At 41.7% G+C, this 14,370-nt stretch overlaps 2 protein-coding genes across 12 annotated transcripts in view; one reads left to right on the forward strand and one right to left on the reverse strand.

Annotated features, from left to right (window-relative positions):
- RPGR (retinitis pigmentosa GTPase regulator) overlaps positions 1-10,220 on the reverse strand; it is a 65,935-nt gene extending 55,715 nt beyond the window's left edge. For 5 of the 11 annotated variants that reach the window (XM_070066547.2, XM_070066545.2, XM_070066546.2 and 2 more), the window contains exons 1-5: positions 10,052-10,220; positions 8,570-8,695; positions 8,036-8,128; positions 5,675-5,737; positions 1,160-1,318 (exon numbers count right to left, since the gene is read on the reverse strand). In XM_070066547.2, the coding sequence (XP_069922648.1) occupies positions 1,160-1,318; positions 5,675-5,737; positions 8,036-8,128; positions 8,570-8,695; positions 10,052-10,220 (610 nt within the window). Of the gene's footprint in view, positions 1-1,159; positions 1,319-5,674; positions 5,738-8,035; positions 8,129-8,569; positions 8,696-9,723; positions 9,950-10,051 lie in introns of those variants that run through there. The other 6 variants (XM_070066548.2, XM_070066549.2, XM_089324158.1 and 3 more) reach the window with 5 other exon arrangements.
- Positions 10,085-14,370, forward strand: part of OTC (ornithine transcarbamylase) — a 96,952-nt gene continuing 92,666 nt past the window's right edge. Inside the window, exon 1 of the mRNA XM_070066550.2 lies at positions 10,085-10,222. The gene's annotated coding sequence lies outside the window, so the exon portion shown is untranslated. The remainder of the gene's footprint in view (positions 10,223-14,370) is intronic.

Consider the following 14,370-nt stretch of genomic DNA (forward strand, 5'->3'; position numbering starts at 1 on the left):
ACTCTGCCTGTCAAAAAAAAAAAAAAAAAACAGGTTAACTTATTTCCTTTCTATTAAAGGTTTTGATGTGTGAAAAGGTTAAATTAGGAAGAATATTTAGAAGGAATGTATCAATACGTATTTACATTCTGCAATTGATTTAAAATTGGTAAACTCTGAAGTGATTTAATAACTGAATAAATGATTGAAAATAAAACTGAAAGAAGGATGCCAAAATGTTAACTATACAGTTGACAAAACTGAAGGGCCAGAGGTTCAGATATGACTGGCTTTCCTGACACGCAGAGCACCTCTGGAAGTTACAGCCTCCAACTCGGAACAAAGCAGATCAACAGCTTCAATGGGACCATGTTGATCTCAGCTCCAATTTTTAAAGAAATGTCTCAGATGCACTTTCTTTCCTTTTTTTTTTTTTTTTACAGGCAGAGTGGACAGTGAGAGAGAGAGACAGAGAGAAAGGTCTTCCTTTTGCCGTTGGTTCACCCTCTAATGGCCGCCACGACTGGCGGGCTGCGGCCGGCGCACCGCGCTGATCCGAAGGCAGGAGCCAGGTGCTTCTCCTGGTCTCCCATGGGGTGCAGGGCCCAAGCACTTGGGCCATCCTCCACTGCACTCCCTGGCCACAGCAGAGAGCTGGCCTGGAAGAGGGGCTACCGGGACAGAATCCGGCGCCCCAACCGGGACTAGAACCCGGTGTGCTGGCGCCGCTAGGTGGAGGATTAGCCTATTGAGCCGCGGCACCGACTCAGATGCACTTTCAATAGGAGGCAGAGAAATGCAACGACCATTAACATATATTTTCACAACATACACTGTGACAGATTTGTATAGATGTTTCTGATAGCAACTTTATTAAAGCTGCAAGCATAACTTTTGGAGCATACCATGAAGATAACATTTAATAAACCTAAAGGAGATGGACAGTACGGCTTAGATTTGATTTACCAATTATCTTCTAAATGCATATTTACAACTAATTCTAAATAAGCATAAACTGTAATATATGTCAAGATTTAAAGTTCTGCTTCAAAAGTCCTCTGAATGCACACAGTCAATGAACAAAAAACTAACCAGCAATGGTGTCTTCAGTCTACTGAGTCGGCATATCCTGGTCTAAAGGAAAAGACATGTCCTAGATTGCAATGGAAATGAGCCTTACCAGTCAGTGCAGCTGAAGTATTGGAACCAGCAGAGAGCTGTTTAATCTTATGCTGGGATGTAAAAAAGCTGATTGGATAAAAAGTGTTTCTCCCTTCAGTATCCCCTAGTCCCAACTGTCCGTCATTATTTCCTCCAGTTGCATATACGTTGCCTTCTTCTGTGCATGGGAAAATAAAACACCAATAAATTGCAGTTACCCTCTGTAGCAGAAAAGTCAGTGTAGAGGAGATATTTCCTCTATTCACGGTGAAGAAACTTGAAAGCTGTTACCATCCCATTACTAGGTGAACAACTTCATTTCATGGTCAAAAATAAAGCACATCAAGCAAGGCCACACACTTTGGTGACATTTTATGAATCATTCTAGAGTTTACTTGGCAACTGAAATATACAAAATGCATTTTCTGGTTAATACAGCACTTTATTAATTACAAGCAAAAAATAGGAAAGAAACTTCCAAATTACTTTAAAATCCAAATCGAACTATTTTGAGGTGTGGTTCATTAATTTTAAATTTCATCCCCATTAAAGCTAAAACATAATAGTACAAATAAGTAAAATGAGGCAAAATGAAGAATATAATCAGAAATATGAAAGTTCAATGTTGTATAATTATTTTAACTTTCTAGCTAAATAGGAAGACAGTACAGCATTGTGTTTAGGAGGAAAGACTTCAGAGCGAGACCGCCTGGGTACAAAATCCGACTTGCTACTTACCAGCTGTGTGACCTTGGGCAAGCCATACTTAACTTCTCTGTGCCTCATTTTCCTCATTTGTAAAATGGGGATAGCACTGGATGCCTACTTCAAAGTTGTTATGAAGATTAAATTAGTTGACACTTGTAAAATTCTTAGAACAGCATCTGACTCATTGCAAACACTATACAAATGTTAATTACTTAAATAAGTACACCATGTCTAGATTTTAACAATTTCCAGTAGTCTCTAAACTAATGAAGACTTTTATCTGTTTTGTTTTACAATTTTTTATTTATATAAGATGAACAAATTTCATGTATTTCATATATAAAGATTTAGGAACAGAGTGATGCTTCCCACCCTACCCTCCCTCCTCCTTCCTTTCTTATTCTTTTAATTTTTACAATGACATACTTTGTTTATTTTACAATCATAAGACTAACATGGGGCTAGTGCTGTGGCACAGCAGGTTAACACCCTGGCCTGAAGCGCTGGCATCCCATGTGGGTGCCGGTTCGAGTCTCAGCTGCTCCACTTCTGATCCAGCTCTCTGCTATGGCCTAGGAAAGCAGGGGAGGATGGCCCAAGTCCTTGGGCCCCCACACCCACGTGGGAGACCTGGAGGAGGCTCCTGGCTTCAGATCAGTGCAGCTCCTGCCGTTGTGGCCAATTGGGGAGTGAACCATTGGATGGACAACCTCTTTCTTCCTCTCTCTCTCTCTTTCTCTGTGTGTGTAACTCTGACTTTCAAATAAATAAATAAATCTTTTTTAAAAAAAGATTAATGTCCCACTAAATAAAGACTTTAACAAATAGAAGAAGAAAAAATACTGTTCCTCCACAGTAGAGATAAGGGCTATAAAAATAATTCTCAAAATTTCAATTTTGCTTATATACTACATTTTTGGTACTCTATTAGTTACCACAGAGCAGGGAAAACATGTGATATTTGTCTTTCTGGGACTGGCTTATTTCACTAAGTGTAATGGTTTCCAGTTGCCCCAGCCATCCTACTCCTAGGAATTTACCTATATGAAATGGAATCAGGATATCAAAGAGTTATCCATACCCCCATGTTTATTGCAGCTCAATTCACAATAACTAAGATATGGAATCAATCCAGATGCCCACCAACTTATGACTGGATAAAGAAAACATGGTATATGCACACTATGGAATATTACTCAGCTGTAAACAAGAATGAAATTCTGTTGTTCACAACACAATGGATGCAAATGGAAATCATGAAGGCTTTTTAAACACACACATATTTAAAGTAGCTACATCTGTCATAAAAATGCACAAAAAGAGGGTCTCCACCTGCAGTGCCGGCATCCCATATGGGAGCTGGTTTGAGTTCCAGATGCTCCACTTCTGATCCAGCTCTCTGCTATGGCCTGGGAAAGCAGTACAGGATGGTCCAAGTCCTTGGGCCCCTGCACCCACGTGGGAGACCTGGAAGAAGCTCCTGGCTCCTGGCTTCAGATCGGCACAGCTCCGGCCACTGCAGCCAATTGGGGAGTGAACCAGAGGATGGAAGACCTCTCTCTCTCTCTCTCTGCCTCTCCTCTCTGTGTAACTCTTTCAAATAAATAAATAAATAAATATTTTTTAAAAATGCACATAAAGTTAAACCTCACTTAGTTATAGGGCAAACAGTACAAAATCAGTCTGAATCAGTGAAAACTTTAAATTAGATACAAATAGTATCGAATTTAGTGGGTAAAGCCACCACCTGCAGTGCCAACATCCCATTTGGACGCCATTTCAAGACTAGCTGTGCCACTTCCAATCCAGCTCCCTGCTAATGTGCCTGGGGAAAGTAGCAAAAGAACAAAACCTAATCTAAAAAAAAAAAAAGATTTACTTATTTATTTGAGAGGCAGAGTACAGACAGGGAGAGAGAGAGACAGAAAGAAAGGTCTTCCTTCCACTGGTTCACTCCCCAAATGGCTGCAATGGCTGGAGCTGGGCCGATCCGTAGCCAGCAGCCAGGAGCTTCCTCCACGTCTCCCAGTGGGTACAGGGGCCCAAGAACTCAGGCCATCTTCCACTGCTTCTGCAGGCCGTTAGCAGGGAGCTGGATCAGAAGAGGAGCAGCAAGGATTCAAACTGACACCCACATGGGATGCCGGTACCATAGGCAGAGGCACAACCCACTACACCACAGCACCAGCCCCACAAATCAGCTTTTAAATGGAAGACACTATAAGACCACATGGAATAGGACTGTAAAATTCAACATGCTGGGGCAAAATGAGAGTTGGTGAAATGTTAAAGTATCAGAGAACTATGTGAGCAAAAAGTTGAGTAGAGGGGCCAGCATAGTGGGTAAAGCCACCACCTACAGTAATCATTTGGATGCCATTTCAAGACTAGCTGTGCCACTTCCAATCCAGCTCCCTGCTAATGTGCCTGGGGAACGTAGCAGAAGATGGTCCAAGTACTTGGGTCCCTGCATCCACTTGGGAGATCTGGAAGAAGCTGACTCCTGGCTTCAGTGTGGCCTAGCCCTAACCATTGCGGTCATTTGGGGAATGAACCAGTGGATGGAAGATTCTGTCTCTTCCTCTCTCTGTATAACTCTTTCAAATAATTAAATAAAATCTTAAAAAAAAAAAAAGTTGAATAGGCCCAAAAAACTCCATGGAAAAAGAAAGATTTATATGGGATCTGAAAAGATAAGAATCTGAATAGGCCAAAAGAGAAAAGACATGTCAGAAAGGGGACAGTATGAAGACAAAGGCAGAGGAGTGAGGAGACAGAGGGCAGTGAGAATAGACAGAAGACAGAAGTAGTGTGGAGGGGAAGGAGGTAGGAAGCACTGCTAAGGGATTCTGGGCCCGCAGGATTAATTATTACAGCAGCATTTGCTGAAAAGACTACCCTATTCTTCATCGAGCTTACCTAATACCTCTGTCAAAAATCAGTTGGGGGGCCAGCGCTGTAGTGTAGCAGGTAAAGCCACCACCTGCAGTGCCAGCATCCCATACGGGCTCTGGTTCGAGTCCTGGCTGTTCCACTTCCGATCCAGCTCTCTGCTATGGCCTGGGAAGGCAGTGGAAGATGGCCCAAGTCCTTGGGCCCCTGCACCCACGTAGGAGACCTGGAAGAAGCTCCTGGCTTCATATTGGCTCAGCTCTGGAGGTTGCGGCCATTTGGAGAGTGAACCAGTGGATAGAAGATTCTCATTCTCTCTCTCTCTCTCTCTCTCTCTCTCTCTCTCCCTGCCTCTCTGTAACTCTGCCCTTCAAATAAATAAATATTTTTTAAAAATTACTTGGGCATATGTATGCCTCCACTTCTGGACGCTATTCTGTTTCATTAATCTTTGTCCATCTATTTGCCAATACCACACTGTCTTCATTACTGTAGTTTTACTTCACATCTTGAAATCAGGTGGTTCAAGTTCCCCAATTTTATTCTTTTCCAAAAAGTTTTTGGCTATTTTATGCCCTTGGCTTTTCCATATAAATTTCAGAATCACTTTTTCAATTTCTATATACACACACAAAGCCTGTTTGAATTTGGATTAGAATTACACTTACATCCCTAGTCTTTTGGGTGGCTTCCACTCACCCTTAGCAAGGAAGAGGAAAGAGCAAGAAAAGGAGCAAGCAGCCCTTGAGGTATGCACCCAGAGAGATGTTCCTTGAAAATATCAAAGAGCAAGCTTTCTTCAGCTGTTTAACATTATCTGCATATCTAAGAAAACAAATACCTAACACCAATCACTGACAGATTTGAAAACCCTAATGTAACTTGCTTCAGTTCTCAAAGTCAGGCAGGAAGTCACACAGGTTCAATATCATACCTGTTGAAACTAGGGTGTGGTTCCTTCCACAGGCAACGTATTTCACTTTTTCAGGTTTTAGAGCTAAAAAGAGGAATTTGACAATTAAAATAATTTATAGATACAAAAATAATAAATAACCCAGGTCAAATGGTAACTAAGTCATACAACTGAATGTGTCTGACTCCAAAGGTGATGTTAACTACTAACCCAAACGTTTTCAAAACTGGTTATGTACTACAATAACCAGTAGAGCTTTGAAAACAGTAATAGATAGCTTAGTCTCATCCCTGGAGAATTTGATTCAGTGGGTCTGAAGTAGGGCCTATGCATCTATGTATTTTTAAAAACTCTGTGGGTAATTAATATTGTGCTGAGATCTACCGTATTGTTTGCTATACCCTAACCAAACAGATCCATTACCTAATCTGCCATCACCATTATCAGACTATCTATCTACCACATTCAATGAAAACCTGCAAGTCCAATATTAACAGACATACATCTAGGTTAAAATTGCTTATCGGGGCTGGTGCTATGGCGTAGCAGGTAAAGCCACCACCTGCAGTGCCAGCATCCCATATGGGCACTGGTTTGAGTCTCGGCTGCTCCACTTCCGATCCAGCTCTCTGCTATGGTCTGGGAAGGCAGTAGAAGATGGCTGGAGTCCTTGGGCCCCTGCACATGCATGGGAGACAAAGAAGAAAGTCCTGGCTCCTGGCTTTGGATTGGTACAGCTCTGGCTGTTTCAACCAACTGGGGAGTGAACCAGCAGATGGAAGACCTCTCTCTTTCTCTCTTTCTCTGCCTCTCCTCCTCTCTCTGTGTAACTCTTTTAAATAAATAAATAAATCTTTTAAAAAATTTCTTATCAACTTATTATTCAAGAAATGTTTTTAGAACAGCTCTGAAGTGCTTGGTATAGGAACTACAAAGATAACTAAGAGAGAATTTATAGTCTAGACAACCCTGTTAGCCTATCAGATAAGATTTCTGAAACTGAGGATCATGCTCACCATGAATATTCCATGTATTCATGGACTGTACTCAATAAATACTTTTTGACCACATGGAATACTTTAAGATTCCCATAACAACATCTATAAATAGCATGGATATGATAAATTTTGAGTGGGAGCTTAGAATTTGGTTACAAAGATAAAGAAAACTGTCTTTGTCACATCCGAAGTAATCTCCATTGCCCTTCAACTTCAGCTGATGTCTACAGGTCATCTCCAAACAAAGGCTTTGCATGTAACAGTGAGAATGCTTTGTAAGGGTATTATACATCCAGCATTTTCTGGGACAGTCTTTCAAATATTTTGTCCTATAGTTCTGTTAACTGTACTGATCAACCCCCTAGTCTTAATGTTTCATTCGGTTATAAAACTGGCAATTCAACTACATAGAAGCATGATGTCTACAAGTATACTAAAAGAGTTCAAAAAATCCCAACACACCATGATATTTGGTCTTTTGATACACAATAACACCAATATTTAAATAGTTTCACAAACAAGCAACAAAAAGGATACACAAATGCAATCCGGGTTGAGTATTCTTTATCCAAAATGTTTGACAAGAAATGTTTCAAAGTTTTTCAGATTTTACAATATCTGCATAGACTTTACCTAGTTGAGCATCCCTAATACAAACACCTAAAATCCAAAATGTTTTTAAATTAAAACTGAGTGTCATGTCAGCACTCAAGAAGTTTCAAAGTTTAAAAAAATGTTTAGGAGAAAAAAAAGCTTCAGAGTTTGGATTTTCAAATTAGGGATATTCGAACTGTACTATATAATCATTTTAAAACCAAGGTGATTTTTAGGCCGGTGCCACGGCTCACTAGGCTAATCCTCCGCCTTGAGGCGCTGGCACACTGGGTTCTAGTCCCGGTCGGGGCGCCGGATTCTGTCCCGGTTGCCCCTCTTCCAGGCCAGCTCTCTGCTGTGGCCTGGGAGTGCAGTGGAGGATGGCCCAAGTGCTTGGGCCCTGCACCCCATGGGAGACCAGGATAAGTACCTGGCTCCTGCCATCGGATCAGCATGGTGCATGGTGCACCGGCCGCAGTGCGCCAGCCGCGGCGGCCATTGGAGGGTGAACCAACGGCAAAGGAAGACCTTTCTCTCTGTCTCTCTCACTGTCCACTCTGCCTGTCAAAAAAAAAAAAAAAAAAAAAAACAAGGTGATTTTTAGACTCTAACATATAAAAGTAGTCTTGCATTTCATATAAAAAACTAGCTTAAATGTTAATACACAAGTAAAAGTCAGAAAACAAAGAAAGACTATTATTTATGACACTGAAGAACTAAACAATCAATTAAAAAGTACTTTATGGAGTATGTTAAGTATTTAAAGTAATAAAGAAGAAAAGACCCCAACCTTTGACACATGTTGGCTTGTTGATAGTTGTCTTGGATCCTAATCCTAACTGGCCCCAGTTGTTACTGCCAAACATATAAAGTTTATTATTTCCTGGTAGGAGAGAAAAGGGAATATATAATAAAGTGAAGCGTTTTCACATACATACTATGAAGTGAAATGATCACAAAGCAATAAACAAGCTGTACTTTAAAAACCAGATTGCTTTTCTATGTTGAAACAGGTTACCTTATCTATCTATGTATAGCCACATTCCATTAGGTTTAAAAGAGTTTTAAGGTTACCCAGTAACAGTTCTTTAGATTATACTGAAATAGATTTATTCCAAGAAAGTTGCATATATTAAAAAATCATATTTAAATACACTAAGGGCACTTAACACTGAAGATACTCTTGATGAATCAATCTGTGAATTCTCTAACAAAATACAACAATCACATTTTATGTATTTTCAACATGTTTAAAACACAGCACATCTGTAAAATGCAGGATTCTCTAAGTGCCATGGTCCTTACTTAGCACTGTAATACTAACCTGTCACAACGGCAGTATGTTCATCTCCACATGAAAGGTATGTAGGCACATCATTTTTAAACCAGAACTTGCTAGGAATATTTTCAGCAAATTTGGTTTTTCCAAATGTAAACACAGCACCTGAACCTGTGAATGAAAGATGGCTTCTATTTAACAACTTTTACTGTGCTGCCTGTTATTCAAAAATGTTTTTTAAAAAGATAGCAGATCATCTAAATCTTCAACAGAATAATGTTTCAGCCTCTTTTAACATTTCTACAGAAGAAAGTTCAGAAGGTTTAGGAATCCAGTATAAAATGACAGGGTTCTCTCAATACAACTATTCAGTAAGCTTCTAATTCTTATCTTCCTCATGTACTATATAGTTGGTTATGGAGATATCTTTTGCTCTCTCCATAAGCACTACATGGAAAAAGATGGCTTATTTTGTACCCCACGGTCCTCGGAGATTGGGGTAGGATGGGGAGGAGGAAAGTTGATTTAACACTCTTAAACTCAGTCATTACCTAAAATGGGTGGCATTCAAAAACTCTTTTAGTCTAGTACCATTTTGTGGAGACAAAGAACCCTTACCAGTTCTTTAAAAACCAGTTAAATACACAAATGCATGCACGCACACACAGAAGGCCATGTCCAGCTTTGGAGGAAATCCCAAGGAGGATGCTCATGTATAAAGAGACTAATCAGTAACAGAAAGGAAAACATAGCAAATGTAAGCATTAATAACAAAGTTTCACTCGCAAGACACTGGTCATTATGGAAAACCTTCTGAGAACCCCAGTAAGGGGTCTCTGTCCAAAGAATGGAGACTTTGTTAGCCAGGCTCTAGGAATCCTCTTCACTGTGTGATCCCGCCTCCCCAGGAAGCCTTCCCTGATACCCCCACTCTCCACCCCAAGCCATTTCTAATGGGATGATCTATAGACAAGTTTGAAGCGTGCACCAAAAAGCTGGCCAGCACCGCCGCGTGAACGACTATTTCCGTTAGCCACTATGTCTGCCTGCTGGGTCACAATGCCAACTGCGTTTCTGGGGCGCTCAGGGGGAAATGTTGTCTAAACACACACTCCGGAAAGCCTCCCTCTTGAAATTCGTTCCCTTCATCCCCTTTGACCCTACCTCCGCGGCCACCCACTCTTTACCACATTCAGTACCTCGCTGGGTCCTGGGGGACCTCTCACCGAATCGCGTGTGAGAAGCAGGTACTTTGCAAAGTAAAACGAGTCCCTGCCTTTGAGAAAGCAACCGAAAGCTTATCTGAAGGGTAAGGCGGGCACCCAGTCCCCCTCACCCCCTTTCCCGACCCGTCCTCGCCCCTCAGGCACTAGCGGCGACGGGGCCGCAGTTTCAGCCCCAGTCAGGCCGCCAAAGCTCCGGCCTGAGTCCCCACAGGGCCGGCCCACAGGCGGAGCCTGTTCGCGCTCCCGCCCGCCCGCGGACCCTCCCCCAATGGCCGCAGGCGCTCCTGCGTGAGCGACTGACCCGGCACCAGACCTTCAGGCTCTCCCATTCTCAGGGCCAGGCGCTGAGGTTTCTCTTCGGCCACGAAGACTATAGGGGCCACCCGATGAAGTCTAGGGCAGCCCCGGCGCCTCATTACTGAAGTGCGCGGCGCATTACTCTGACTCCCCCATAATGACTTTTCTGACATAGGTAAGTACTGCGCAGCCGGAAGTCAACAAACAGACGCTAGGGGCAACGGAGGTGGAGCCTTGTGGCGCCAGCAGGGGCTGACGTCAGGGAGACCTCAGCGTAAGCCAGGCACGTTCTGTGGCGCAGGCGCAGACGCAGAGGTAGTGGGCGAGCGGTAGAGTTCGTGCGCCCTCTCATGGTCCTGAGTGGGGGAGCAGCCACGCCGCGTGGTAATACACCCGGGTGGTGACAAACTCTCGCCTCTGCAAACGGCGATACACAAGTATGGCAATACTAGTAATGGTGACCATGTATAACATTAAATGAGTTAGGCACTCTGCTAAACCCTTTACATCCTAAATTGCGTTTGTTATCTGCAGCATTAAACCAAGACCTGGGCATAGGAAATATCCGTTAACTATTGATTGAGTACTATTGGAATTCTGTTAGGTGATTAGTGTCACCCCTATTTAGGTATATAGAGATTATACAACGGAAGAGCTGGAGTCCAGCCCAACTAGTCCTGTCTAAACTGCCCACCAGAGGCAAAGCTGTGCTATCTGCTACTCGCAGGAACATGCACAAAGGCCTTCACTACCAGCGGAACATTATTGCTCTAGAATACACTCAGCAGTGTTACAGTTCTTTAGTTAAACAATGGTTTCCCACGCGTCCACACTTGGCCTTCATAAAATAAAGAGGCAAAAAGCCATTTTCCAGAATGAGTAGATACATGTACAACTGGTAGTTGTGGGCATGCATGGTAGAATCAGACGAAGCTGAACTCCAGGATCTCTGAATTTTTTTCTATAGAGCTTTTATTTAATAAATATAAATTTCATAGGTACAGTTTTAGGAATATAGCGGTTCTTCCCCCCATATATGCTCTCCCATCCCCAAACCATCCCACCTCCTAATCCCTCTCCCATCCCGTTCTTCATTAAAATTCATTTTTATTATTTTTATATACAAAGATCAACTCTATAGTAAGTAAAGATTTCAAAAGTTTGCACCCACACGGACACACAAAGTATAAAGTACTGTTTGAAGACTAGTTTTACCATTAATTATCATAGTACAACTCATTAAGGACATAGGTCTTATATGGGGAGCAAGTGCACAGTGAATCCTGTTGTTGATTTAATAATTGACACTCTTATTTAAGACCTCAGTGATCACCCAAGGCTCTTGTCATGAGCTGCCAAGGCTATGGAAGCCTCTTGAGTCCACAGCCTCTGACATTATTGAGACAAGGCCATAATCAAAGTGGAAATTCTCTCCTCCCTTCAGAGAAAGGTACCTCCTTTTTTGAAGGCCCTTTCTTTCCATTCACTCACAGAGATCTTTCATGTAGGTCATTTTTTGTCACAGTGTCTTGGCTTTCCATGCCTGAACTGCTCTCATGGACTTTTAAGCCAGATCTGAGTGCCTTAAGGGCTGATTCTGAGGCCAGAGTGCTGTTAGGGCATTAGTCGTTGTATGAGTCTGCTGTGTGTCCTGCTTCCCATGTTGGACCATTCTCTCCTTTTTAATTCTATGAGTTGATATTAGCAGACACTTGGTCTTATGTATGTGATCCCCTTGACTCTTAATCCTATCTTTATGATCAGTTATGAACTTAAACTGATCACTTTAACTAGTAAGATGGCATTGGTACCTGCTAACTTAATGGGATTTCGAATCCAATGGCAAGTTTTTAGCTCTGCCCTTAGGGGTAAGTCCGAGGGAATGTGATCAACTGTACAACTCCTCCCTCTCTTATTCTCATTCTTATTTTTAACAGGGATCAATTTTCAATTGGGTTTAAACAACTGAGAATAATTCTGTGTTTAATAAAGAGTTCAACCAATGGTATTAAGTAGAAAAAGAAAATACTAAAAAGAATAAAATAGTAAGCTCTTCCTCAACAGTCAGGTCAAGGGCTGATCAAGTCATTGCTTCTCATAGTGTCAATTTCACTTCTACAGGTTTCCTTTTAGATGCTCAGTTAGTTGTCACCGATCAGGGAGAACATATGATATTTGTCCCTTTGAGACTGGCTTATTTCACTCAGAATGATGTTTTCCATATTTCTCCATTATGTTGCTAATGACTGGATTTCATTTTTTTTACTGCTGTGTAGTATTCCATAGAGTACATATCCCATAATTTCTTTATTTAGTCTTCCGTTGGCGGGCATTTAGGTTGATTCCCTGTCTTAGCTATTGTGAATTGAGCTGCAATAAACATTGAGGTGCAGATAGCTCTTTTGTTTGCCAATTTAATTTCCCTTGGGTAAATTCAAGGAGCGGGATGGCTGGGTCGTATGGTAGGGCTATATTCAGATTTCTGAGGTATCTCCAAACTGTCTTCCATAGTGGCTTTACGAGTTTGCATTCCCACCAACAGTGGATTAGTGTTAGTGTGCCTTTTTCTCCACATCCTCACCAGTATCTGTTGTTTGTTGATTTCTGTATGAAAGTCATTCTAACAGGTGAGGTGAAACCTCATGGTGGTTTTGATTAGCATTTCCCTGATGGCTAGTGATCCTGAACGTATTTTCATGTGTCTGTTGGCCGTTTGGATTTCCTCTTTTGAAAAATGTCTGTTTAGGACCTTGGCCCATCTCTTGAGAGTCCACCTCTTGAGAGGGTTGTTTGTTTTGTTGTGGTGGAGTTTCTTGATCTCTTTGTAGATTCTGCTTATTAATTCCTTATCATTTGCATAATTTGCAAATATTTTTCCCATTCTGTCGGTTGCCTCTTCATCTGAATTATTTTTGTATACTGGAGTGTGGTTCCAACTCTTTCTCAGGGAGTTTGCATTAAAATAAGAAGGGGAGATTAAAATATGTGTTATACAAATGATCATTTAGTTACAAAACAAACTGGGGGCTCCCAAGAAAGTGTTTAATAAGGCACATTTGACCTCATATAGGAAGTCAAAATAGGACTATCTAGAGAAAGAATGTTAAGTCTGATAACTAAAGAAGATGAAACTGAAAGAGATGAGACAGCCTAGGTCATAGAGTAAATTGTGTGCAATTTACTGGTAAGAGCCTAGTAAGCAGCTTGGCTCTTTCTATGAACTCAGAAGGGTGAGGCTGGCTCCTGGCAAGGTTTGCAAGGTCTTGAGATTGTTAAGGATCTGTGATTTTATCCTAAGGACAATGGAAAACCATTGAATGGTTCTAAAGCAGTGGACAATGGGACAGGATCAGTCATGTGTGTTCCTAAAATCTTTCTTCCTGACCTGGATGCTTTATAGAGAATAAACTGGAGCAGGGAGGGAAATTCAGAGGCTATTGCAGGAATTGAGACAAGCAGGCTGGCTTTCAATCAAGTGTGCTGGCAGCAGAGGAGCAGATGGATTTGAAAATATCTCTTGTGGTAGAATCAACAGGAAATGGTGTCTGATTATTGACTGCTAGACTGTGCCAGACTACTAAATAGCTCTTAGAGCAGCAGCCAAGAAGAGGCCCTAAATTATTTTGAAAAGGATTGCATAATCATTTTTGAAGCATCATAATAGTCACTACAGGAAACTCAGACATTTAAAGCCTATTTTGGTTCTGAGAATCCCTGAAAAGACTGATGCCACCCTACTCCCAGGTTTCCAACATAAACACATAAGAAGAGGGAGGTGCACTGAGAATACTGAGGGAGGATGGGATGAGGCTGGAGATAAGTAGGTGAGGAGAATGTGATGAGGTTTACCTTTGGTGCACTAAGATATCAGAATGGAAGTGCCGAGCTGAACAGGTAGAGGGTATGCAGAAGGCACATATTTGGGGAATGCCTGGGTCTAGATGGTTATAGCAGCCTTGGGAATGAGTGAAAGACTGGAACATGACTACCAAATGAGAAAAGAGGCCAGGATGGGTTGTGAGAAATGCAGAAATTTAATGGTCCAGCAAAATACGATGAAGCTGAAAAGGAGACAGAGTGACCAGAGATGGAGAGCCTATGGAATGTTTCAGCAATGGAGTCACATAACATGGAGAAATTAAACAAGGAGAAAACTAATGCCTGCTGAATTTAGTCATGCAATGATCATTAGCAGGTCAAGAGGTACCATTTGGTAGAGTGATGGAGAAAGAAACAATATTGGAGTAGTTGGAGAGTGGGAGTTGCTGAGGGAAAAGAGTTGAGGGTGAAAACTTTCAAACAGGAGATAAAGTTGGAATAGGA

Source organism: Oryctolagus cuniculus, chromosome X (assembly GCF_051225735.1).
Source record: "Oryctolagus cuniculus isolate XC-2025 breed Fujian yellow rabbit chromosome X, ASM5122573v1, whole genome shotgun sequence".
Lineage (NCBI taxonomy): Eukaryota > Metazoa > Chordata > Mammalia > Lagomorpha > Leporidae > Oryctolagus > Oryctolagus cuniculus.